The sequence below is a fragment of the Sebastes fasciatus genome, chromosome 9 (genome assembly GCF_043250625.1).
Source record: "Sebastes fasciatus isolate fSebFas1 chromosome 9, fSebFas1.pri, whole genome shotgun sequence".
Taxonomy (NCBI): Eukaryota; Metazoa; Chordata; class Actinopteri; order Perciformes; family Sebastidae; genus Sebastes; species Sebastes fasciatus.
In genome coordinates, this window is record NC_133803.1 from 28169668 (window position 1) to 28197242 (window position 27575).

At 40.4% G+C, this 27575-nt stretch overlaps 1 protein-coding gene across 8 annotated transcripts in view; it reads right to left on the reverse strand.

Moving 5' to 3' along the window:
• arfgef3 (ARFGEF family member 3) overlaps positions 1–27575 on the reverse strand; it is a 110962-nt gene that overhangs the window by 41798 nt on the left and 41589 nt on the right. For 4 of the 8 annotated variants that reach the window (XR_012595332.1, XR_012595331.1, XR_012595330.1 and 1 more), the window contains exons 1-7: positions 23228–23436; positions 20943–21506; positions 15760–15811; positions 7583–7664; positions 6925–7071; positions 6350–6418; positions 1045–1161 (exon numbers count right to left, since the gene is read on the reverse strand). Coding sequence is in view for 5 of the 8 variants with exons in the window: in XM_074647045.1 (XP_074503146.1) it covers positions 1045–1161; positions 6350–6418; positions 6925–7071; positions 7583–7664; positions 15760–15811; positions 20943–21027 (552 nt within the window). In the remaining 3 variants the exon portion in view is untranslated. Of the gene's footprint in view, positions 1–1044; positions 1162–6349; positions 6419–6924; positions 7072–7582; positions 7665–15759; positions 15812–20942; positions 21507–22563; positions 22771–23227; positions 23437–27575 lie in introns of those variants that run through there. The other 4 variants (XM_074647046.1, XM_074647048.1, XM_074647050.1 and 1 more) reach the window with 4 other exon arrangements.

Consider the following 27575-nt stretch of genomic DNA (forward strand, 5'->3'; position numbering starts at 1 on the left):
AAATGTTTGACTCTTTTCACCCAAAACTTTGAGATATTTGGGAGTTTTGAAGGACAATTTACAATATAAAACAATTGAGGAGCTGGAAAACAGAATGTTTCGTATTTTGTCTTAAAAATTACAAATTCATCAAAACTGTAGATTCAATTTCATGTTGATTATCTAACCAATTAACCCATTTGTGCCCAAAACTGAAATCTTTAATTGCCTCTAGTGGAAGTGTCTCTAGTCTGGGCTTGCCTCAGCACAAATTGTGGAGACATTTTCAAAATCAGATTCAAAATCAAATTTCAAATTCTGATCATACTATATCTAGTCTTTGGGCACATGATGGGACTACTGTTTTTTTTCCATAGACTCCATATATCCTCCTTAAATTGTAGGAAAAAACAGTAGTCCCATGTGCCGAGAGACAAGATGATAGTATGATAAGATAATGGCTGTATCTCAGAAACTACAAGGAGAACAATCAAGTATTTGGTATCTATGAACTCATAACAAGTTGAATATGAAAGATATGCACACTTATGCAGTGTAAAATAACATATAATATGGAAAACATTTACAGCGTTTTTTCCTCATTTTCAAAAAAATACAATTCTAAAATTCTGACTTTGACTATTAATAAAAGCTTAATTTTTCATGTGATCTAAAATTTTTAAAGTTGTACTGTTAGATACTCGCTCAAAGTATGTCCGTACCAAATTTCAAGACATTTGACCAATCAGAACTAATGTTGTGGCATTTTTTTCTTATCATACTAAATACAGTCTTTGGGCACAAATGGTTTCAACTGTTGGTTTCAGCACTACTGCTGAGATTTCAAGTCTTCTTCTGTGAATCCTGTAATGTCCCAGGCTTCATGAACTAGTCATCCTGTGCTCCAGAGTGCAGCGATTGATATGGTGCAATAACATTATATTTACACTTCTGCTGTGATTCCCACCCTTAGTTCACAGGTGTGCACACAGCTGTATATGTTGTATGAGTGTGTCATTATCTGTAACTACTGTATTGTGTGTGTGTTTTGCATGAGTGTGTGACCTCTTGTCTGTGTCGCAGCTGCAGCGTCAGGTCTCCCAGTATCTGGCTCAGAGTGGCTCGCACCGCCGTGTTGATGCTGCGTTGGTGACAGCTGGACACGTAGGTCTCGATGCACACCTGCAAACAAACACGATTACATCCGTCAGTGTGTGTGATCGTTCTTATGTCTGAGTCACAAAAGCAGATCAGGTCATGACGCACTGAACTCTCAGGGAGATTTAAGGGAGGTTTCCATGGCGTCACAGGTTACCGCGGTTACAAGGCTAATGAGATGGGAGGAGGGGGATCTTCCATCCAGATTAGAAGGTCACAGAGTAAACGCTGTGGAAGGTAAAACTGAGAGATAGCCATATATAACCTGTGCTTTTCAGTGGATGCTTTTATCAAAAGTGCCTTGCAGTATCCGGAGAGTATGGTATGTTTTGAGCACACATGGTCCCAGTGGGAAGGGAAACAGCAGGAGTGTTAGTGGCTCACTCTGCACATTCAGGCAGTAAATGCACACACACACACACACACACACACACACACACACACACAAACACACATACAAAGACACACACAACGCTCAGTCCCAACAGGATCTCTTGTTGTCAGTATCAGTGATTTGAAAGCATTCTTTTAATTTTACAATGATTGGCTAAATGTCGTGAGGATTTGGCTCAACTGCAAATGCTGGGATTGATTATTATTTGGTCAACACTGCTAAGTCCAAGAGGGATTGTTCAACACCACAAATCCTTACCGAGGTAAACCGGAGGGCGGTTTAAGGGAAGAAGTACAGAGTCAACGCATTCTCACTCTTAACTCTTCAAATACCACCGCTTGGTCAGTGCCCCTCTGCATCAGCGACCAACGCCTCTTGGGTTACTTTTGGACGAACCAGGGACGGCGTGAAAATATAATAAATGAGATTTATTTCACTAATTACCAGAGGTTTGTTATATCCTCTGAGGATGGAGGAGCTGAGAACTAACAGGCTCTGCCTCACGTAGAGCTCCACACAAAGACCATCTCTGCTAATTAGATTCAGATTTTAAGTCTTGGCAGCCTCAGGGATGTTTTACACCACCTGTGCCTAAACAATGAAAGATCAATACATTTTGCATCATTAGGCTTCCAGATGCAGCGTGTGTGTGTGTGTGTGTGTGTGTGTGTGTGCCTGAGTTGAACAAGAGAGTAAGCGCCTCCTGCTGCCTCCCAAAATTAAAAACTTCTTCTAGCTCCAGCAGTTTTACCACTTGCAGACAATCAATGTTACTGATTGTTTTTTTTTTATAGCTGCAGTTTAGTGTAAGTATATGACTGTAATTAAGGTTTAATGTTTTTTATTTTAAACCTACAAAATATGAGATTATGTAACTGGAGTTACGGACAAGAGGGTTTACTTGTCTGATGGTCTAGAGGCTGGGATCATGGGTGTTTAGAGAGGGAAGTAAATAACAATACATTCATTTACAAAATGTTCAAAAGCTAACATTGAGGGCATACAATTTGGGATTTTTATTAAAAGATAAATATTGGTGTGTGTGTGTGTGTCAACTCGCTGTTGGAGAGAAGAGAGAGCAGAGAGCGTAGCTGGTACCCGTTTATCGATACCGCAGAAAATGAGGATTGAAACGGTTTCAAATATTCAGTATCGATATGTATTGATACTTCAATATATCTAACAAGACTACAGCCACATGATTAATTTTATTTCCATCTGTGCATTTATTATCCACTGGATGTCAGTATGCTGTTCAATTTGTATTATTATATTTCAGCTAAGCACGTGTTAAATGTAAAACATGTAAACTTAGAAACAGACAAAAGATAACAGCGCTAATGGGAAAAAGAAAAGCCTGCAGCTGTAACACTCATCACCTGTGAGTGGCACAAATGATAAAATGACCGCAGCTATTACTTTCTTTGCCCTGTAGGTGGCGATAACGCCCTGTAATGACAATAGACTGTATGTAAATATGGACAACGCGTCTCCACTTCCTCCCACTGTACAGAAGTGAAGCCATAATATCCCGGATACGGGAGCTGCAATCTTGAGATTTTGAAGCCCGAGTCTGCGCAGTAGTCATCGGGAAGCTTGAGCCGCGGTATTGAGGCCGAGCACGGTCAGCGAGAGAGACTCACAGCTGCCAATCATGACATCTCAGCGCCTTTTATAGCATCAAATAACTAATTAAAACCAAACTTATCAGAAAAATAAACACTTGAACAAACAGTATATCTATGTGATAAGAACCTAAAATGACATCTTTGGGAAAAATGTATTTGACGTGTACTTTGACTTTTTAGTCTGGCCCATGTCCCATCCGCTAACATGGAGGGGGCGACCTATACTGCAGCCAGCCACCAGGAGGGCGATCCAGATGTTTTGGCTTCACTTTTGGGGAGCTGTCATGTCGTCCATCTTTACATACAGTCTATGGTAATGACTTTCCTGTCCTCTGGGTGGTGCAGGCTGGAAGTTGAACTGCATTGTGCATTTGTTAAACTCAATTGTAGGTGACAGGAATGATCTCCGAGGGTCCAGAATACATTCCATGAAACCGATATGACGGTATTAAAGTATGAGAAAGTATTAACCGACAGCTCTTGGTGGTTGAAACGGAATAAATCCCTCAGCGCTGCCAACTGTACTGAGCCTCACTGTTTGTATGGGATGTTACTGATAATGGAGCGATGTTGACAACCTCTCCAGCCACCCTGAGTTATGACCCAACGCAAACAGAAACACACACACACACACACACACCAGATGGCTGGCCCTGGCAGCGCTCAGCTCATAAAAACCTGGTCAACATGTTGTGTTAATGGGCTGTTAATGGACGTCAACATACAGGAGCTGCTGCTGCTGCTGAGGGAAGTGATGTTACAGGAAAACACTCGACAGATAACACTCTGTAATATGGGAGTTTTGGCATTTGGGTTTATGTTTGGAGATAACAGGTTGTTGGTCAGGTGGCAGGTCTGCACATTAATGACTAGGACTGGGCAATAGGCTATGGCAAAAATCTGACTAAGAGGGGGCAGCCCTTATATTTTTTTTTGCCATGACTCTGGGTCTGCTTTGGATTTCACCGTAACTGTTGACTACAGCTGCCGTTCTTCACCAAGGAGCAAGTTACAAACCTATAGAGCCACCTTTCAAGCCTACATGTGGTGAGTGTTAGATACTCAACACCTGGAGTATCCTTTAAGGCCGTGCAGGGCCTCCGAAAATCTTCTGAAATCCAGAGACAAGAGAGCTACAGAGGAAGATTATCACCTGAGGTTCAACTGGCTGTAGAGTCTAAGTCCACACATGAAACTGGTATTTTGCCAGAAACTATTCCTCCCCTTTATTGGTTTTAAACGCATAGGTTAGTTGTTTGACAATATTTATACCACCACAGTGGACCTAATGAAAATAGAATTATCTTACAAAGCTGCATGCAGCTATACATGATTCACCCTTCAGGACAGAGAGACTTGATTAATGACAGTATGCTTTCACAATGACGGGCTTATTTTTAGTTCAGTGTAGAATTTAACCTGTTGAATGTCGTAGCACTGAAACCACTCTGACTTCTGTGCTGTACATTATCAGGCAGCATTGCACATTCATTATTTATCCAAACTAATAATCTTTACATTGTTCACTTCCAGGAACAATACTGAACAATAATCAAAGCGAGGAGAGGGCTAGCATCTTTACTCTCGACCAGTGGGCTACCTCTGGGTCTGAGAAGTGAAGCCAATGCTGAAGTGCCTTACACCTGCATTCTTTCTAACAGCCAGCAGGGGGCGACTCATCTGGTTGCAAAAAGAAGTCTGATTGTATAGAAGTCTATGAGAAAATGAGCCTACTTCTCACTTGATTTATTACCTCAGTAAACATTGTAAACATGAGTTTATGGTCTCAATCTCTAGTTTAAAGTCTTCTGCAATAGAGCATGATGTTCATTTAGTAAATGATGGTCCCATTTAGAGTCAAATAGACCATAAAGCAGGGGATGCTTCAGGGCGTGGCTATCTTGTGATTGACAGGTCGCTACCACGGCGTTGTCCGGTCTGGGAGTTGTCCGGGTTTTTTTCATCTTACAACTTTAACTCTTTCACAATGTGTTTTCAGTTCTTTAAAGATAATTGAAACATTTTGGTTGCCTAAAAATGTCTTTTTCAGCGTTTGGTTGTACTTAGCTCCACTCTCTCGCTTCTGGTTGCAAAAAACCAAGATGGCGACGGCCAAAATGCCAAACTCTAGGCCTCAAAACGTCAGTCCCCTACCCAATAGGTGACGTCACAGTGACTACGTCCACTTTTTATATACAGTCTATGGTGTCGACAAACACTGCCAGTAAGAAAAGCTTTGCCCAGAGTTCAATTTCATGTTTATTAAAACGTATTGTATGTTAATATATTAATCCGATTTTTAAGTTGAATCTTGATAGCTAATCCATATTTAGGTGGCACCAACCTCTGCTGACGGTAGGTCCAGTATGTCACAGGCTTGTTTTGTTATATAAATATCTCCCTTCATCTCAAAAGTCTCTGGTGTTCTTGTTTGTATATTCCAAGACCAGCTGATCCTCGTGCCTGTGTGTGTGTGTGTGTTTGTGTGTGTGTGTGTGTGTGCAGAACCACTCATCTCAACTTTCTGAATAATTGATATTACAGCATGAGACAAGGCCTTTTGGTGAGCAGGGACGGAGCAAAGCTTCACCTTTAAAAATAGATTGAGCTCATGTACTGCTTTGCTTTGCCAAAAGTTCACTGTCCTTAAAAAAACAAAAAAAAACACAGGAGCGATGCAGTCTGTCATTAGTACGGTCTGGAAGAGTCCAATCAATACTGTGACCATGAAAGAATCTATGCCTCAGTTGTGCTTCGTCTCCATTTAAAAGTTAAGAACTGCACAGACGACAGTGCAGCTAAATGGAAGAGGATGGTTACTACGATTTAGCTTTTAAAACACAACTTGAGGGTTGATCTGTATACGTATATCCATATGTCTCATATTCATTGTATTTAGTCCTAGTTTAGTCTATCTAGTCCGTCTAATCACATAAAATAAGTCATTTGGGGGATGCAAACAGTCACATCACATCTTTGATGAAAACAAACAGAAACCTAAATGGATAAACCCTCGGCTATTTCTCAAACACAGCTGGCTCCAACATTCCCAACAGCAGCTGAACAAGGAATCTAAAATATTCATTTGTGCATATTGCTGATTAGTTTTGCTGAAGCAAAAAGAAAGTTACATGTTACATGTAAAATGTCAAATATCTGATGTGCTTCAAAGAGACTCGGGCTGTCCTACCTCAGCGATCCGGAGGATGGAGTCTCCATTAATGTCAAAGTTTGGTGAGTAGGTGATACACAGCAGGACCTGCACACAGGTGACAGAAACACTGGTTTATGCTTTCTGAAATAGAGTGAAGTCGGTGATGAATGTGTCTATCGTTCTTTATAAAATGGGAGAGATAACTTTAACAGCTCAGGGAAAAGGACTTTAATTAACGTAACCAAATCATAAACACTGTGACAAAGTTAGTCCTAATTAAGTTGAACATAAAAGCTAGAAAAGACACAAAGCAACATGAGGTGACTTTTTTCTGAAGAGGCCAAATTACAGGAAACCATCAATGAAAAAGCTGCAGTGCAGGCAAAGTGTTCTTCACAGAGCTATTCAGCTGCCAAGCATATTTATATGCATTTACTCATTTTAATGTAGGCCTACTGCAGACAGAGTGTGCACAGTGCGATATGGTGCGGAACAATAAAAATAAACATTTATAAAATACATACCAGTTCATATTCTATATATAGAATTTATTTAGTAACTAAGATGAGGAATTGGGAGCAAAACAGTGTTGGCACATCTCCAGTTTTTACCTTCATGACCTCCACCTGCAGGTCTTCATGGAGGGATGGGGTGACTCTGATGGCCTCCAACATCTGGCTGAGCAGCTGTTTCTCCAGGACCTCCATCTCCACCTCCACGCCAACTCCACCCACAAACCTGTCCTCACATAGGAGCTTCTGATGGGACAAACACAGAGGGAAGAGAGGTTCAAGGAGCAGACCACAGATGCTGTATAAAAACTCACAATACCTCATTTTCTGTAGTACCACTACACAACAAAAAAATTGCACTTGTTTGCAGAGTAGTGTAATTTGCAATTTTCATTTTTAAATTTCACAATTTTTCAGTGTTTGCAGCCTGTCTAAGTGGTAAAACGTCTGATGTCCGGGGAGGTTTAAAGTGAGACTGTAGTGGTAACTATAGGTTAATGTTAAATACTAAAACATGTGTAACAGCAGAGTCATAAGAGCCAGCATTGTAGCAACAAAACCTTTGAGTGTATTGAGTTGAACCAGGATGCATTGTATTGATTTTCATTTATAAAATCTAATATTTCTTCTTTTAAAATAAGTCGATGCAAACCACAGATTCAATGCAGAACCAGATCAACAAAATTAAGGAGTCAAGTATCAAATAAAAAGGTTGGAAGCTAAATAATCTTGACCGTTCTGCTGTATGTTTCAGTACCTGCATTCCAGTCAGCGCCGCCTGTCCCAGTTTGGTGTTTTTAGCCTCCAGAGCCATCTGTAGAGGCAGCAGACAGCGCTCTCTGGAAGCACACCAGCAAAAACACAAACAGGTTACAACCTAAACTTTATTACAATCGTCACATTCATACATTCATACAGGTACACACATGAGATTTGACCTCTGTATTTAACCCATCCTGAGCATTCTTAGGAGCATTGAGCTGCTGTGAAGCAACCGGGGAGCAACTTGGGGTTCAGTGTTTCACTCAAGGACACTTCGACATGCGGACAGTCGGAGCTGGGGATCAAACCGGCAACCTTGTGATTAAAAGGACGACGCGCTCTATCCCCTGAGCATCAGCCGCCCCAACTACAGTATTGCGGTAAAGTTCTAGAATCGTAAAAAATATTTATAAACCACTCTCCTTTGCTTTCCATATTTGTCATTCATCTCCTTATCATTCTGAATTTAATCCAGCCACGATCAAACTAAAGGTAAACAGATGGGAGTGGCTGATATTTGCATGAATACAACCAGGTGACATGCAATACAAGCATTGCAAAACAAAGTAATATATATATATATATATATATATATATATATATATTTATATATATATATATATATATATAAAAAGCCTGTTTTTCATCCCGTTGCTTATGTGAAATAGGCTATGGGCTCTTCTCATATCTAAATTGTGTGTCTCCTCGCTCCTCCGACTTGTGAAATCAATCTCAGCGCTCCTAATTCCTAAAATACATATCTGGGAGCAAGACGGCTTGCCAGAGGAGCTATAAGCAAGGATACATCGGTGTATCCTTTCCGGAAGTGTTTTCGGCACCCCTGAATCAGAATCAGAATCAGAATCAGAATGGTGTTTATTGCCAGGTGTAAGAGGTATACACTAGGAATTTTCTTTGGCATTTTTGGTGCGAGACAAACAGTACAATATAATAACAAAAGAATGGATAAAAACAAAAGAATAGATAAAAGAATAGATAAAAACGTTAGAATAAAATAATAAAAATGTACAATTTACAAATTACAAATAAGCTATAAACATGATATAAAGATAGTGCAAATATTGAGAGAGGGGGGAGAGTCAGTGTCGGCAGGGGGGGCAGTAGTGTGTGTGTGAGGGAGAGACAGTCACAGGGGGGCGGATGGGCTGTTGGAGAGCCCCACTGCCATGGGGAAGAAACTGTTTTTATGGCGTGAAGTTTTGGTCCTGATGGACCTTAACCTCCTGCCAGATGGCAGAGTCTGAAAAAGATGGTGTCCAGGATGGGAGGGGTCGGCCACAATCTTCCCTACCCTCCTTAAGGTCCTGGAGGTGTACAGCTCCTGGAGGGAGGGAAGGTTGCAGCCGATCGCCTCTTCCTTAACCAAACGAAGCTGTTTGAGTTTGGCTGTGAACCAGGGCTTCTCGTTGTTATAGTGAACCCTGGTGCGCGTCGGTATACAGCTGTCCTCACAGAAGCTGATATATGACGTCACAGCCTCTGCATACTCGTCCAGACTGTCAGTGGCGGTCCTAAACATCTCCCAGTCCGTGCAGTCCAGGCACTCACGCAGATCCTCCACCGCCTCGCTGCTCCACTTCTTGGTCGTCCTCACAACCGGTCTAACCAGTTCTCTGAGATATAAAAGAGGAGTGACACACAACTGGAATAATCTCAAACCATGGCAGGACTCTACAAGTGTAACTTTTTTTCTATTTTCATTCATAAATTGTAGTTATTTAAGATGTCCAAATCCGCACTCAAACTTTCTGCTCTCAACCGTTTGATAGTGCCTTTTCAAGGCTTCTAACCGCATTACTTGATGACATTTCATCTTGATATCACTTGTGTTTTTTATCTTGAATTAGAAACCACGCCATCTGACAGAGATCATAAAATACAGCGGTATAACAAAACAATGGACAGCTGATGCAGCTGTGCCACACGTCATATTTAACTGGCGTCGCTTTAAAAGGACGGCGCCGAAGCAATGAGGTCTCATTTTGTCAAATATCTGTTGCCTCGACTCCTCTGTCCTCACGTCTCCCATGGGCAGGACTAAGACGCGAGGAGAGGAGGCAAGGAAAGGAACTGAGGCTGTACAAACTGGGAAATGAGAAAGGCCTTCAGTCTTCGTCCATGACCCTACATCCCATGGTGTCTGATACAGTATACATTAAACCCAGTCAAACTGCAGCCAGCAGGAAATGTTCTCTGTTTAAGCTACTGTTGTCCCAAAAGGAAGTGAGATTTTGGAGGACTGAGGGGGAAACAGATCAGCAGAATATGAGAAGGTCTCAGTCTTGACCTCCATCATGAACTCCGGATCCTCGTCCCTCCCGCCTGCTCTTAGTGATACTGTACTTCAAGTTCAGAATATCAAATCACAGCTGAGGGGCAAACGATGAACGTGAGCTTTTGTCCTCTTGACTTCACATTTCATCGACCACAGAGCTTCACATCAGGGTCTTATATGTTTTTAACGTACAGGGAGAATGGAAGATTGTGTCTGTGTCTCTTTAACATGCTCATCTCTCCTTGTTCTGAAAGGGTCATCATGCTCCACTGGTGCTAGACGCTACTTTGTTCAAATCTGCTCTCCCACTCTGACATGGAAGGAACCTACTGTGTTTTGTAAATATGGTACACTTGAGGTTATCTTAAACACAGAGACGGATTTCTAGTAATAATAGACGATAGATGAAAAACAGTCAATATCTGTTTATTGAGTTTACAAGACGGAGAGGCTATTTCTGCCTCGATCCACACAGACACAGATATGTCACTGCTGACTCTGTGAGAGGACTCAAGATGCAGTCAAGCAGTCGGTGTGTTTGGGCTGTTCATGCCTACAAAGACTGAGAACACGTGATAACACGCCACAAGCCAAAGGAATTCAAACGTTTCCGACAACGTCAAATTGAAGCATTTCAAATTCTGCAGGGACACCAAAACCATAAGAGTAGTGTACCGAATGCAAAAAAACATAAATGAGGAACGTTAAAGGTAATCTGTTGCCTTTAATGTTGCTTGTTGACTTCATGTTACATCATGCTCCTCATAATGTTGTCCTGTTCGTTCTTTACAATTTGCTTTTAATTCTAGACGCTCAGTGATGGTATCTGGTAGGAAGCTACAGACACAGTACGGACTAGCATTTTGTTTTTAGCTCTGACCCATTGCTCAGAAAATATTACAGTGGAAAAAAGGCCACTCACAAAGTGTTTTTGCCTGTAATAAGTAGAACAAACCGGCCAACGGAACAAGGGAAAAATCCCTTGGTAAGATTTTATGAAATAAAATTGAATATTTAGGCCTTTCAAGATAAAAAGAAACCTTGAAATTAGCTAGAAAAACTCATGTTGAGCTATATTTCACTAGTATTAGGAAGTGTTGTATATCATAATAAGCCTGTAATACTAAAAGTAGTATTTTTTAATTAGGATATTCAAGATGGATTGTCTAAAAACAAGGCCCTATATCTCACTGAAATGTTACTAGTTAGGTGATTGTGTCTTATATTATGCGTTATGAGATATTTCGACTAGTAGTTAGACAAATATACTTGGTACGATATTGCATTTTTGCAGGATTTGCATTATAAATAACTTAAATAGGTTGTAGCAGGCTAAGCTTTAAAGCTAGAGTGAAGATACCATATGAAACTAGAAGATCCAATGAATCCATTGGTACCAACCATGTCATAGTAACTTGTTGGGAAGTGGGCTTAATAAAAAAACAGAAGGAAAAGCTGGCATGGCCATTTTCAAAGGGGTCATAGTCAAGTCAGCACACTGACACACTGACAACTGTTGTTGCCTGTTGGGCTGCAGTTTGCCATGTTATGATTTGAGCGTATTTTTAACGCTAAATGCAGTACCTGTGAGGGTTTATGGACAATATCTGTCATTTTTTTGTGTTGTTAATTAATTTCCAATAATGTATATATGCATACATTTGCATAAAGCAGCATATTTGTCCACTCCCATGTTGATAAGAGTATTAAATACAAATTTCCCTTTAAGGTACATTTTGAACAGATAAAAAAATGTGTGATTAATGGCGATTAACTATGGACAATCATGCGATTAATCACGATTAAATATTTTAATTGATTGACAGCCCTACAAATAAGTTCTCTCACTTAAAAATGTAATTTCTTAGTAACCACATCCTTGCTGTCATAAAAACCTAACACACAGTGTAGGACAGAGTCAGTTACGTAACCCAGTAACTGTGTTTGATTTTTCTTTCCCCATTCCTTAAATCTTTGTTTGTCTCGTTTCCTGCTGCACACTCGCTCGCTCTCTACCTCCCTCTCATTATTTGTAGTTGGTTGAGTCAACGTGCTCCGCTGCTGATAGCAGGCTACTGGGCTTCATCTCTGAGCTGTCACAACTACAGCGGTTCAAATGGGCTGCAAGGAGCCACGGTTGGCTCGGTACCCAGCAGTTCCCAACAGTTTCACTGAGATCGGATCACTTTTTATGAGCCCACAGAAAGCCACAAGGAAAACAACACACAGTTACAGTTTCAAGCCTCCAAAGACACAAAGAAATCTGAAAAAAGGAAACATATTAATCTGGAAAAGAAATCTCAAAGTCCACAGCAAAACGAATACAACTTAAAAAGACCCTTTTATCATCTCAGAAATGTTCATAAAACCACCAAATCCAATGCTTTTGATGAAAGAATGAATACAAAAAGAGAGATAACTGGTTGCTCTGTGTACTCAACCGTAAAAACGTGTCGGGTGCTCTTGGAAAATAGGGAAAAAAATCCGGATAGACAGGAAGGCAATCCAGGCTCTCCAAAATATTAAAATGAGTATTAAACGAGGAGGGGAATGTATTAAAAAGCCTTTATTATAGTGGCTAAATCATTAAAAAGCCAACATGTTTCGACCACTGTAGGTCTTCCTCAGGGCTTAAAACAAACCGGCAAAGCGGATGTGGTATCACCTATATGGTATCGACAACCAATGGCAGGCAATCACATGATCGCCATGATACTAAAAAGAAAATAGCATGAAGAAAAAACACAGTAAAAAAAGTAATTTATATAAATCATCAATGAAAAGTACTCCTAGGTTTTAAACTGTACGACCAGCCGATTATTGTGTTCATAGTTATTTTAACCAAAAACACAATGTTTTTCCCTAAACTTCAGTGTTTTTTTTTTGCCTAAACCTAAAGAAGTATTTTTGTTTGTGTTCAAAAGGTGACTTTCATTCAGTTTTACAACATGTTAGGACGTGTTGCTTTTAAGTTTCACTTTCACTTTTACAACGTAGTAGGCGGTGTAGGCCCCTAATGACCCACATCTATGGTGCTTGTAGCGACTGAACACCTATTTCACGGCCTGATAACATTCAAATTGGGTGGTAAGACAAACATGGAAGCCTATACAGAGAAAAGGAACAATATATACATTTTACTTATTTTACAGAAAGCATGGAATGTCTATATCCTAGTTAAGACCAAGATACTTTAAAGCATCCAATCGATAGATCCAAAAAGTCTCCCTCTGGTAAAGTCTTTGTAAGCTGTCTCCAATAACATTCCTTTTCAAGGTATTTATATATTCTCTCAATCAAAACTATCATTATTCTGTCAGTCAAGGACGTCTCATAGCAACTATCCTTCAGAGAGAACCATCGTTTTATCCTGTTTTGTATGAGTAGGTGTCCTCTTTGTTTGGACAGCTGGGAGCCCATTTTGTAACAACAGGCTTGAAGTCTCTTTTGCTTTAGACAGAGTAGCACACTGACTGAGGACCATCGCACTACATTACAGGACATTATCATCAATATTTAATCCAATAATCCCTAATAAAACAACAGAGGTTATTGAATGAATAATTCATAATGTGTTGAGCTGCAACAGCATCCAAAATGTATGGCACCTTCATCCCAATCCACCGGCCACCAGCAGCAGCCCTCCATTCACTTTACATTTTAACATGTTATACATTCAAAATCAACTTTTTTAACCAGAACACTTGAAAGACAGAGTAAGCTTCAATGCCCATACACAAGAATATTTCCAAAAAATATTCCTACAATGGACCATGATAATATAGGAGTTTTACAAAAGGATATAGTGAACCCAGCTTCTGGCAAACGTACAGTATTGGAGGTCCGCTGCTTTTTGGCTACAGTCACTGTGAACAGCTATCTGCATTTGTAAATGTCCAGTTTGATTTTCTTAGCATGATTTAATGGACATGATTAGTATTAAAGGGGGTGAACTCAACAATAAGAACACCTGTGACATCTAATATAATCCAAAACAGCAGGACAGCAACAAATCCTACCAGCTCCTAAAGCTCTGTTTTTGTTAGTGGGCAACCTCCGGGTCTAAAAAGTGAAGCCAATGCAGAAGTGTCTTAAACTTGCATTCTTTCTAATAGCCAGCAGGGGGCGACTCCTCTGGCTGCAAAAAGAAGTCTGATTGTATAGAAGTCTATGAGAAAATGAGCCTACTTCTCACTTGATTTATTACCTCAGTAAACATGAATTTTCTGGTCTCAATCGCTGGTTTCAAGTCTTCTTCAATACAGCATGATGTTCATTTAGTAAATTATCGTCCAATTTAGAGTTAAATAAACCCTAAAGCAGGGGATGCTTTAGGGCGTGGATACCTTTCGATTGACATGTCGCTACCACAGAGTTGTCCAGTCTGGGAGTCGTTTGTGTTTTCATCTTAGAACTTTAATCCTTTCACAGTGTGTTTTCAGTTCATGAAAGTTAATTATAACATTTTTGGTGGCCTAAAAATGTCCATCCTCTCGTGTTACTTCTGGTTGCAAAAAACCAAGATGGTGACGGCCAAAATGCCAAATTCGAGGCTTCAAAGCGGCAGTCCACAAATCAATGGGTGACGTCACGGTGACTACGTCCTCTTCTTATGTACAGTCTATGTTTTTGTGCACATACAGAGTTTTAGATTCAGCTCTGTGGTCATTTTTTGAGATCTTGCACTGCAGTTTGTGGAAAGTGTGAGTGCAAATTGGATTTTTAATAAATCCATCCAACAAAAACGTAGGTGAAAATCAGATGATAAAAGCCACTACTGCTAATTGTGTCTTTGATTTACTTTGAGGAACTCTGGCACATGATCAACAGCTTCTGGTCTTTTTCTCTCTATTAGTAGTTCTTTTTTATGAGGTGTGCTCATCCACAAGGGGACCTCATTTACTACTACTACTACTACTATTTACCTGTGCAGGAAACACACTTTTAAGTGTGTGGGGAGATACAATCAAATGTGTTTCAGCCTATCCGCTACTTTTTAAACACTCAGTGGAAATCCTTAGACATGAAAATAATGACCCTTGTGTGCTGTCCCCCTTAACTTGTAAAGTCACCACTTCTTCAACAAATTTCAAATTCACAAAGTTAATATTTGTTCCAGGGCTGTTGTGTCTCTGATTCCAGCTTCTTAAATGTGAATATTTCCTGGTTTCTTTACTCCTCTATGACAGTAAACTGAATATCTTTGAGTTGTTGACGAAACAAGACATTTGAGGACATAATTTCTGGCTTTGGGAAACACTGATCGTCATTTTTCACCATTTTCAGACATTTTATAGACCAAACAACTAATTGATTAATCGAGAAAATAATCAACACATTAATCGACATTGAAAATAATCGTTAGTTGTAGCCCTATTCCTATATTCTGTGGCAATTATACTGTAGTGGTGTGTTTAAACTGAGTGATGTGTAACACTGATGCTTAAACACACACTGTCTGAACTCAGTGCTTAAATTCAATATTTGCATTATCATCCCAGGAACAATTTGATCATTCAAATTAATTCAAATTATACACAGTGTGTTTAATAGAGGTGTGCAAGCCGCGTGGCTCAGAGAGGAACACTTTGAATATTTGATTATCCCTGTATCTGCAGTAAATGCTCAGGCTGTACAGTACGTGTAGCTGCAAGGCAAAGATAACCTGTCTTACCACTTAATTAGAGCATTTCATGGTCTAACAAACCTTCGGCAGCTCTTAACGTTTCTTGTTTACGTTCTGTTAAGCTTGCTGTTTTTTTGCCACAGCGACTATAACAAGTCTGGAATTCATGCCTTCAAAGCTTTGAACTGAACTGAACTGAAATGAGCTGAACTGAGTTGAAATGAAATTGAATCTGTGTTGTTTAACTTACCGAAGTTGTGAAGGGGAAATCTTGACTGATCCATTCTGAGACTCCAGAGTTTCTGCAATTTAATGGAACAAAGAAAAGGAAACACTGTGATTAATAATGTTCATAGAGTTGAAGGATAAAGCTGGTAATATTGTATATTTTCTTATCTCAACATTGACATGTTCCTTTATGGTCATAAGCACTGTAGTTTATTTTGACTCAATCAAACATACACCTTCCTGCTGACAGAAATACTCAATACCTAATGTAGATCCATTCGCCACTGTTTGAGTAGTTTGTTAAAAACTACAGTGCCCAGCTGTTTAAGGAAATTGTTGCAGATGTATGCAGAGTAACTCCAACCTTGAAGGATAACTTTGGTATTTTTCATCCTGGACCCTATTTTGTGATGTTTTGTGTCTATGTGACTAATGGGGACAACATATTTACAATTGAACCAGTATTGATGGAGAACGCTGCAGACGGCAGCCGCTAAATGGGCTGTAATGTAATCAATTGGGGCAACCTGGCACCGTCAATGTACGTCCACTAAAAGTGCTTGTTTTTGCCACTGACGGGCTCAGATTATTATTACAAGTGTCTGACAACATTATGGAAAGGACCCTACAGAGGAATAAAACCTTTTTCTTATTTTTCGCTTCATGTTTGTTATTGTGTCATGTGACTTGGTTTCGGAAGGGACAACGGTTGAAACGTGAGTGAGAGTGGAGAGAGGAGGGCAACAGGACACCGTTATTGTCAGAGTTTGTTGTGTTGGAGTACAGAAAGCGTAGCTTAGTGTTATCGAAAAGATTTTCAATGTTATGGCTGAATATTTAGATGGTTTCGACCATGTGGATGCGACGCGAGATTTCAGAGAAAGGCTTCTCTGAGCGAGACACACAATAACACACAGACCGGACCAAGTGAAAAGTAAGAAAAATGTTTAATTTCTCTGTAGGGTTCTTTCCATAATGTTGTCAGACATTTATAATAACAATGTGACCCTGTCAATGGCAAAAACAAGCACTTTTAGTGGACGTAAACTGACGGTGCCAGGTTGCCCCAAATGATGATATTACAGCTCTTTTAGCGGCTGCTAAAAGTGTTGTCCCCATTACTGAGTTAGACACAAAAACAAGGAAAAATAGTGTCCAGGTTGAAAAATACCAAAGTTATCCTTTAAGCTAGATATCAAACAGCTTCTTAAAAGTAACGCTGTGCAGCATTTAAAGTGAACAGTACATCTCACGCTGAAATGACCTCAGAGAAGTGTCATCTCGGCTTCATACTTTTCAACTAACAAGGGACAAAGTACTGCAATTTTCCTCGTACAAACTTGAAATAAGAGACTTGCTGACATCTCTAAAACACAGCATAAACCTCCCATTACTCTGCACAGGCTGTCATGTTGCTTTCAGTACGTGATTCAAGGTTTAGTGTACACTAGCCTTGCCCTTATAATTGCCATACACATGTCCTGTGTCTGTGTGTCTAAGGTGGTGCTCGCTCGGGACGTTTGACATCCTTCACATCACTTCAGAGACAACTATGAGCTGCTGTTACGGGCGTGTCTGTAAAACCTGATGAACACATTAATCAGAGGGCAAACATAACTGAAATATATTGCACGGGTCTATTTTGTCACAACGGAGACCTCGATTTATACATACACCTTGCATTTTTGTGTGTGTATGCAGGCACATGCATGGTTCCAGCCTGCAGTCCACTTTGTCCATGCCCTATTATGTTTAAACATGCCCTTGCAGTGTGTGTGCATTAATTCAGTGTGTTGATGATTGTGCCTTCATCAGCACAATCTGAACCCATGCTCTACTTGCTGTGTCACAGTGTTTCACCTGCTGCCACCAAAAGGTCAGGCCGGCCCGTCTTGCCTTTTAATACTAATAATATCCCCACTGATGTCAGTGGAAACTGCTTTTTCCGCATGCTTAAACAGTGTTTAATACATTTTCTTTGAGATTGTTTCCAACCAATTTACTGTCATGTGTTCCGAGTGCTGTTTCAGAGACTTTTCTGCCTCGCTGAGGAGTGAACTTCTGGGGAAAGCACTGAACTGTGCAGACAGGCAGTAATGATACTCTAAGTCTAAGTCATGGTACTGAGAATCATTTTAATTGCGACAACCCTTTTAGCAGGGTAAAAGAGGACTAGTGAGTCAGCAAAAACATCAGTATTGATGATTCTTTATGCTGTTGTTTTTAAAAAAAAGGCCGACAGCATCACGTCTTCTTTAAAAGCACTGACTATATAAATACTATCGAGTGAGCTGTGCTATGCATGATGTCATCATATGACTGCCTGTGAGACAGCTATTATCACAGCCTCTTATAAATGATATATTATACATAAAGCTCCAAGCTCTCCATTTAGAAATCCTTATTGTACATATTCCTGTACGGAACTGCCTATCTGTGGTACTCAGCAGTATTGTTATAGTGATCTTACTGTGCTTTATATCGTTTCTATATTCTCTGTGATCATTGTTCATGTGGCGGACTATTGTCACAGTAGACCGAGGTATGTATACAGTTTATCGAGGTTAGTGCATAATTGCTGATGAAATGTATACCTTCAAATACCACTTAAGGCACATTTAAACAAATTAGGTGAAACATAGCCATGCAATTAAGAAATGTACGGGAATTTAAAGTTGTGTTTAGATGAATGGCAAAAAATGAATATATTTGTAAGTTGTTTGTCCACATGTACTACAACAGGGGTTCCCAAACTTCTCCAAACAAATTAGACCACGGATCCCCATTTGATAAGATTTTGTCCCAGGGTCCCCCACCTGATAGGATATTTGCTTTTGGATGTTTTATTACAGAAAGTGTATGAAACTCATAATCAAAATAGTCATACATTCTGTCACTATGTTACTTAAGGATGGAATTATACTGAAAATAAATGATTCCCCTTTTTGCTGGGAGTCCCCTGGAACCTCTTCAAGGACCCTACTTTGAAAACCACTGCACTACAAGATAGATAGATATAGAGATATAGAGATATAGAGAGATATAGAGATAGATAGATAGATAGATAGATAGATAGATAGATAGATAGATAGATAGTAACTTTCTTGATCCCGAGGGAAATTCAAGTTTCCAGCATCACAGTTCCACAGTGCAAAACATGTCAGTAAAAAGGCAGTAAAAAAAGTTAGTAGTGTAAAGGTCAAAGTACAAAAAAATATACCAGATATAAAAATACAAGGAGATGAAGAAAAGAGTTAAAACTGAATATAGTGCAGGGTAACTCCAATAGCTTAGTCTATGAAAGTGCACTGTATGCATTATTATCTGTCCTGCAGACCGTCCTATACAAGTCACTAAAGGAAATATATATTTACGACCTCTCAATAAACTGAGCAGTTTAAAGTGTAAACTGAAAGTCTGCTGGAAGGGTGCATTTATGTGCCATCTTGCATATAGGAAAATTGGAAGTTATTGTGATGTTGCACAATCAGATTTTTAAAAAACTGTCTCTAAAGAACTGGATGAGTTTGAAAAGGTTTAATTTGCAGCTGATCTCGTTGATCCCAAAGAGCAAGAACCTTAAAAACAGCAGGTGCAGCTTTTATTTGCATGATGGAGCTGCCCACCAGCACATGGATAGTGAAATCCCCTCCACCCCACTATCAGTTTTATAAAATATTGATCAGACAGCTGCAGCTGATTCAGAAAGAGTCCTCACTAAGACCAAGAAAGTGGATCATATCAGTCCAGTTCTGAGGTCTCTACACTGGCTCCCTGTCTCTCAGAGAATTGGTTTTAAAAAAGTCCTGCTGGTTTACAAAGCACTGAACGGTTTAGGGCCAAAATACATTTCTGATCTTCTGCTATGTTATGAACCATCCAGACCTCTCAGGTCATCTGGATCAGGTCTGCTTAGTGAACCCCAGAGTCAGAACTAAACATGCAGAAGCAGCGTTCAGTTTTTATGCACCAAATATTTGGAACAAGCTCCCAGGAAACTGCAGGACCGCTCCAACTCTGAGTTCTTTTAAATCAAAGCTTAAAGGGACTGTTTGTAACTTTTTACACGTATAAATCTACCGGGTCGGTTTCCTATGCGCGCTTGCATATGCGCGCTCGCATGTGGCTGGAGTCTCCTCTGCCTGCTTGCCTTCACTCACACACCCCGCGCGTTCTCGCTGTCTCGCTCCACCTCACATTCATGCGCGCACACTACACACCGCAGAAGAGTTAGTAGCTCTGAGAATATCTAGTGAATGTACAGTGGACGTTTGTGCAGAAATAAATGCTGCAGCTCCTCCAGACCAACAGAGGTTTCCCGTGTCTTGTGAAGTGACAGGGCTCCGCAGCGAGAAACGTTATCGACCGGTTGCCGGTGTCTCCCTCCGGCTGCGGTCGGAGACGATAACGTTTCTCTTGAAAAGCCAACACTAGGATCAGCATTGATTCATGGAGAGACCTTCGTCCGGTCAGCTAGCATTACTGCCAAGCAGGTGAAATATAGAGTGATATTGTGGTTTTAGCTGACGTGTGTCGCCTCACTGTTTTGAGTGATGCTCGGTCATGTCTATTTAGAGCGAGCACAAGCGCGAGCCCGACGCTGATTTTCGTTGACTTAACGGCCACAGGTGTCGCTGTTAACAAGCATTTCTGATTCTTACAAACAGTCCCTTTAAAACTTTCCTGTTTGCTGCTGCCTTTTATTAAACCAGATAATGATCTTATACTGCACTAGAGCTTTTACTCTTGTGTGTTATACTCTATTTTAGCTTCTATCCTATAGCTTTTATTTTTAGCTTGTTTTTATTTTCTAATCTTTAATGTTTTTATAACTGTTTTAATTATGTCTTAATGTTTTTTTGCACTTTTTGTCGCAATGTTATGTAAAGCACTTTGAATTGCCCTGTTTCTGGAATGTGCTATACAAATAAAGCTTCCTTGCCTTGCCTTGGGGTAGAATGCCTTAAATACATTTGAGAGAAACACGGATTTTCCATAAAAAATGTCATGGTTTCTTGCAGTATTTCTATACCACCGTTTAGGCCTGTGGGATTAGTGCAGCTGCTCCATGTTTCCTAAAAAGCTAGCAGGTGAACACAGTCTGCAGATCCCCCCCATGCATCCATCCATCCATCCATGAAATCCCCTCCTGGAGCCTGAGAGCCAGAGAGCCTGGAGGTGGGTGGGTAGATGTTGTGCACTCACCCCGGGCGTAGACGCAGGCGTCGCGGATCGCTTTGTGTTTGTGTCCGGACGCGTCTTTCTGCAGCTTTCGCAGGATTTCCTCCATGCTGATGCTGGCTCCGAAAGAAACAAGCGGCTCTGCAACCTCAAAGATGCTGGCTGGGTTGTTTGTGTACGTTTGTCTGTGGTATTTTTAAGGATGCAGCAGTGACAGCATCCCTGCTGACCCCCCCTTATAATAAAGGCGATGATTCATTCCCAGAGAGCAGCCAATGATGTCAGGCCAAGCCGTCAATCCTCTGAAGGTGCAAGGAGGAAGGAAGATTTCTGTTGCATAAATCCACCGCTATGGCATCCAGGAAGATCATCCGACATCTGACATATATAATCAATATAAATTGTCCCCCATCCAGCGGTGGATAGATACAATGTATAAACGCCCTTCTCTCATCTTCCGTCAAGTCATTTATTCCTCCGTGTTTTTTAAATCCGTTCCAGTTGATACTTTGGGTTCTTCCCGGTGTCCAGATCCGGTTCCTTTCTATCCCTCAAATCCAGCTGCTTTGCACGCCAGGAGCTGTTCTGCTGAAAAAGGAGGATTTCTCTCAAACCAGGCAACACAGTATTTACACTGTTTCCCAGTGGGAGAGCTTGAAACTGTGGCAGGGATCAGTGGAGGCACTGGAATGGGATTTACCGGACAGGTGGAGGAAGCTCAGTTAGTGATGGGAATTACGGCTTTTTTTAGTGTGCCAGATCATTTGGCTCAGCTCACCAAGAAGAGCTGGCTCTTTCGGCTCCCGAATGGCTTTTCATTTTACCACTTCTGCCTTTTATAATTCAGCCAAATTTAGAGCTGTTTTGACCTATGATTAGTATGTGTGCACATATATCACTTAAAGGGACTGTTTGTAACTTTTTAAGCGTATAAATGTACCGGGTCGGGACATGTGGCCGGAGCCTCTCCTCCTCGGCCTGCTTGCCTTCACTCACACCTCGCTCCACGCTCCACCTCTAGACGTGAACACACGCTCACTACACACTGCAGGAGAGTTAGTTTAGCTCTGAGAATATCTAGTGAATGTACAGTGGACGTTTGTGCAGAAATAAATGCTGCAGCTCCTCCAGACCAACAGAGGTTTCCTGTGTCTTGTGAAGTGACGGGGCTCCGCAGCGAGAAACGTTATCAGCGGGGCTGAGGCAGGAAGAGAAACTTTACCGTCTCCGACCGGGTGCCGGTGTCTCCCTGCGGGCGCGCTCGGAGACGATAACGTTTCTCTTCCTGCTTCAGTCAGCAGGAAAAGCCAACACCAGGATCAGCATTGATTCATGGAGAGACCTTCGTCCGGTCAGCTAGCATTACTGCCAAGCAGCTGAAATATAGAGTGATATTGTGGTTTTAGCTGACGTGTGTCACCTCACTGTTTTGAGCGATGCTCGCTCATGTCTATTTAGAGCGAGGCAACGCGAGCCCGATGCTGACTTTCGTTGACTTCACGGCAACAGGTGTTGCTGTTAACAAGCATTTCTGAAAGTTACAAATAGTCCCTTTAAATTATTCAATATAATTATACTAATCCTTATAATTTCCAGAATACCATAATTTTACATGCTGCTTCGTTTCCGACTGTCACTCATCTCATCTGCTATTCGCGCACCGCACCCCTCTCTCTTTCTCTCCTCCTCTCCCTCCTGCTCTGTAGACCGTCAGCGCGCCGCCCTCCCTGCTTGATAGTGTATGATCCTTGTCTGTCATCACCTGATTGGTCGCACGGACGTCATTAACACAACATTCACAGTCAGTGCATGGAGTGACCGTGGCGCGGAGAAGATTGTCCTGTCATTCTGCCTTGAATTAAGTAAAGAAAAAAGAAAAAAACAGCTCTCAGACGGGAGCTCTTATCGTTCACTTAAAAGAGCCGGCTCTTATCGTTCACTTAAAAGAGCCGGCTCTTTGAACCGGCTCGTTCGTAACCTACACATCACTAAAACTCAGACCAGCTGCCTTTTCACACCAAGCAAAGATCATTTTACATAAATAACAATGTTGTGTTTTTTATTTGTTTCCTATTTTAAAGTGAAATTCATATCTCTTCAGATTACTGGCATCAAATCGGGAAGCTAACTGCATGCTAACATGCTAACCCTCCTGTAACTATCATAACATTAGCACAACGTTAGATACTAGTCTTGAAACTGCACAAAATTCACTCAAATATATGACATCATAACATGATATGGCTGTAAGGTATTGATATTACAAAGGTTAAATTATCATATTGAGTAAATGTAATAGTGTCACTTACCAGGTGATTCAGGAATGACACTTGACCGTTCAGTTGGGTCATTTTGTCCAGTCTTTTATAAGATATGGACAATAATTTACTCCGATTCTGTCTGACAACAAGGACTCTCTATATATATAAGGCACTTTTGTACGTAAATTTGTCCTATTAAAAACCGCGCTTTCCTAGCATACCTGACACACCTGTGCTTTCCCTACAGTCAATATGTCTGTTTTCATTGCCATGCTGTTGCCAGGGAAACAGCTTCAAGTTTACTTCCTCTCAGCTACTGTATAAACAACCATTAAGGTTGAGTCCGAAATTCCACACTAATATGCTATTTAGTACAACAACACAGTATGTGAGATATTTTTAGTATCTCCAAAACTTTCATATGAAACCAATAGTACGCAAATTGCATACTTTTTTTGGTGAAATATTACTTTTTTTTGTTCTTTTTTTATTTTTTTATTGAAGATAATTAATTATGTAATAATTGGGTAATTAATGTTTGTAAATTAATTCATTTACAAACATTAAGGCATTGTAATCTAAACTCAATACTTCTAACATACTAGTCACAATTGGATAGGAAAGATAACTTAAATTATAAAAAAAAATAATATAATAAAAATAAAAGAGGGTAGAAAATAATTAAAGGAACAAAAAAAGAAATGCATAAATAAATAAATAAATAATAAGACTGCACTCTTCCATAGTAACTCTAGGGGTCATCATCATATATGTTCAGTTCTTCATGAGCTCTGAGGAGACACTTTGCATGTTCATTAGTCTTAAAGCACTGAGATGATTGTCCACAAGGTTGCTTTTGAAAATGGAAAATAGAGGTTTCTTTTTCATCCGTTTGGATGCATGGATGAAAAAATTTGCCAGCAGTATCAGATTTTTCAATATCAAGTCACTCTTAATGTCCTTCATGTTGATACCAAACACAATATTTTCTCTTGTGAGAGGAGGAAGTAGTTGGATTTTGGTTGACAGCCAGTCCTGCAAATCTTCCCAGAATGACAGAGACTATATACAGTGGAAAAACAGATGATCAGTAGTTTCAATCTCAGTCTCACAAAAATTGCAGTTATTGTGATCAACATTAAATCTCTTAGCAATTCATTAGATGGATAAATATTAGACATTACTTTGAAATGGACTTCTTTTGTCTTAGGGCTTACAGGGTAAGTGATGTATTTAGATCTCCATTTCTTAATGTCTTAGTCTGAAAATAGTTGGATGATGTGGTTTCTGTTTGATCGTATTGGGTACAGTATGTTGGTCAGGTGATTACGTAACAATTTGTTTGAGTTTATCACTTTATTATACTGGGCATGTGTGCAAACTATATTATATTTTGAGCAGAAGCTTTCCCAGAACAGCAAGTATCCCTGATCATTCATTAGATGCATTATTGACCACATATTTTTATCCATCCAATGCTGTAAGTAGAGAGATTTACCATTACATAACCCAAATCTGTTGTTCCAGATGGGGGTTTGGTGTGGGGGTGAAATTGTGTGTGTACATGAGTTTCCAGCATAACAAAACTTGTTTGTGAAATAGGGACAGTTTGACTGGCAATTTTTCAATCTGAAAGTCACATTTAAGAACAAACTCAATAACTAAATTTTTTTGCCATGCGGTAGTGATGACAACGTTCATAACAGACGGTGACGGACAGCTCTGTTACATCAATAACGCTTCAATTTAACTCTAAGTGTAAGATTTAACTTTGCTAGGTTTAATGTCTATTTGAATTAGTTTACACTTTGATTCTCACAAAAAAAGCAGTTTTGGTCACATGAGGTTGGCACGGGTTACCATGGTTGCACGTCTCCAACCAGCTAGCAGGCTCTCAGGAAGTGACGACATAAATTACAGCTCAGTGCGTCTGAAAAGATACATACTGATTCAAGATTCAAGATTCAAGATTCAATTTTTATTGTCACGCTGATTATACAAGTACAATCGTGTGAAAGGCTTTTTGCTTGGAAGCTCCTTTAAAAATAATAAGTTATATTACAATTATAAAAGGAAATACTTTGTACAAGGCATATTAAGAACATATATTTATTTATTTATTTGCACATATATAAAACTGCACAAAATCAAGTCAATGAAAAAAACAAACACGAAATGTGTCAGGGGATATATACATATCAGGAAGTAAGAATGTACATATATAAGAAATACTTTGTACAAGGCATATTAAGAACATATACAGTATATACAGTATAAGATATATGATTGAGGTATTGCACTTGTTTATTGCACTTTTTGTGTGAGAAGGTGTCGTATGAATTATCTATTTAAAAGTCTGACGGCCTCGGGGGGAAAAAACTGTTCCTCAGTCTGCTGGTGAGAGTCCTGGGGGCAGGAGGGAGAACAGGCTGTTGTGGGGGTGGGTGTTGTCCTTAATGACCCTCAGGAATTCCTGAGGCACCGCTGGGTGTACAGCTCCTGCAGGCTGGGCAGCTCGCACCCGGTGATGTGTTGGGCCGAGTGCACCACTCTTCCACGGCGCCTTACGGTCCACGTTGGTGCAGTTGCCGTACCAGGTGGTGAAGCAGTCTGTCAGGAGGCTCTCTATGGTGCCCCGGTAGAAGTCCCTAAAGATTTGTGGTTTCAGTCTAAAAGTCCTTAAGTGCATCAGAGCGTACAGTCTCTGCTGGGCCTTCCAGACTACAGCAGTGGTGTGGGTGACCCATTTCAAGTTCTTATTGATGTTGACACCCAGGTATTTAAAGGTGTCCACCCTCTCCACCGCTGTGCCGTTGACGGGGACTGGGGGATGAGGGTACTGCTAGAAAATGTCCTTATACTTTTACAAAACCCTGGTACTGTTGATCAACCTTTCATTTCAGAAGATTGTGAGGAAAATATTTAAAATGGAGGTACTAATACAGTGAGAGAGAAGTGCTCTAAAAAACATATTAGGAACACACTCAATTATGTTTCTTTTGGTCTTCTTTATTTGAGGACATACAGTTGAAGAAAGCTTGGAAAATTTGTGATAAATACAGTATCAATAACAAACTTAAGTGTCTTTCAAGGTAATACATAGAATTTGTCCAGTAAAACTGGTGTTGGAAAGATTTAAGCTTGGATATTGATTATAAATCATCTATTACCAGTGGCGGCCGGCCAATAGAGGGCCACGGGGCCTGGCCCCACCCACCTTGAGCCACCAAAAAAAAAAAATAAAAATAATAAAATTATTAATTATAAAAATTCTAAAAATTCTAAAAATTGTCAATATGTGTGTTTTTGACCTATGGAATATACCCGTAATATTTGTAAAATAGGATAACTGCGCCAAATATCTGCTTTCCTCCTTGAACTCTCTGCTAGTGCACCTCTCAGCTGCTCTGCTGCACGTGCACTTTCTGGGGCCAAATGGATTTGGCCCAAGGAAGGCGGGTCTAATAAGCAGTACAGCCAATCACTGATTAAAGATATATGATTACAAGCATGAATGACATACAATTCATCCAATCAGCGCCGTAAAAAAAGACTTCCGGGAGGGCCAAACTGATTTGGCCCATGGTGTGCGCGCGCACGTTCACGTGTGTCTCTCTCTGTTCTCGTCAGGGCTCATGTCAGTTCTCGCGTGATCTTGTCTTCTCGTCTCTCGCTTCTCTCCACTTCTCTTCTCTCACAGCCCATTTCCTTTATAAATGATCTGTCGTATGTTATATTAACATACTGAATTGTATGAATAAGATGTCCTTATGTCAGTGTTGGAATAAATGATAAAAATGTAACTGCAAAGTAGTAATGCGTTTTTGATACCTTTTTTTGCATTGAATCGTACTAGGATGTTTGTTGAAATTGATTGGCCCTACCCAAAAAAAAATCCACCAGCCGCCACTGTCTATTACTATACTTGAGATCTATACTTGAGAATTGCTTTTGCAGTTTGGGGTGGAAACGGAGGCTTAAAGCAATAAGACAGTTACTGCACCGCCACATCTGTGTTTAGTCAGGGGGAGACCGACCTAGGCAGGACTCACTTGACCTTACATGAGACTGACACAGGGGATGCCAGTCTTAAAGTTAAACTGTCCGAGTGTAACTTGTTTTTCTACGCTAGTCCTGAACCTCGGGCATGTCGTTTTTGCTGAGGGGGTGATGGCAGGTTCAGAGCTTCAGAGGGCTAACCATATTGTAGGCATTTTGTAAAAGGTTTTGCAGACATTGCTTGCCCTTTGCATCAGCTCGCAGATGAAGGGAGTCACTTCCGATGGAGTGAGGCCTGTAAGAGTGCTTTTAATGGTGGCATTATTTTCAAGGAAGGAAGGTTCCTTGAACACAGTTTGAAGATTGATTTGTTAATGAAGTGATCTTGTGTGCTCAG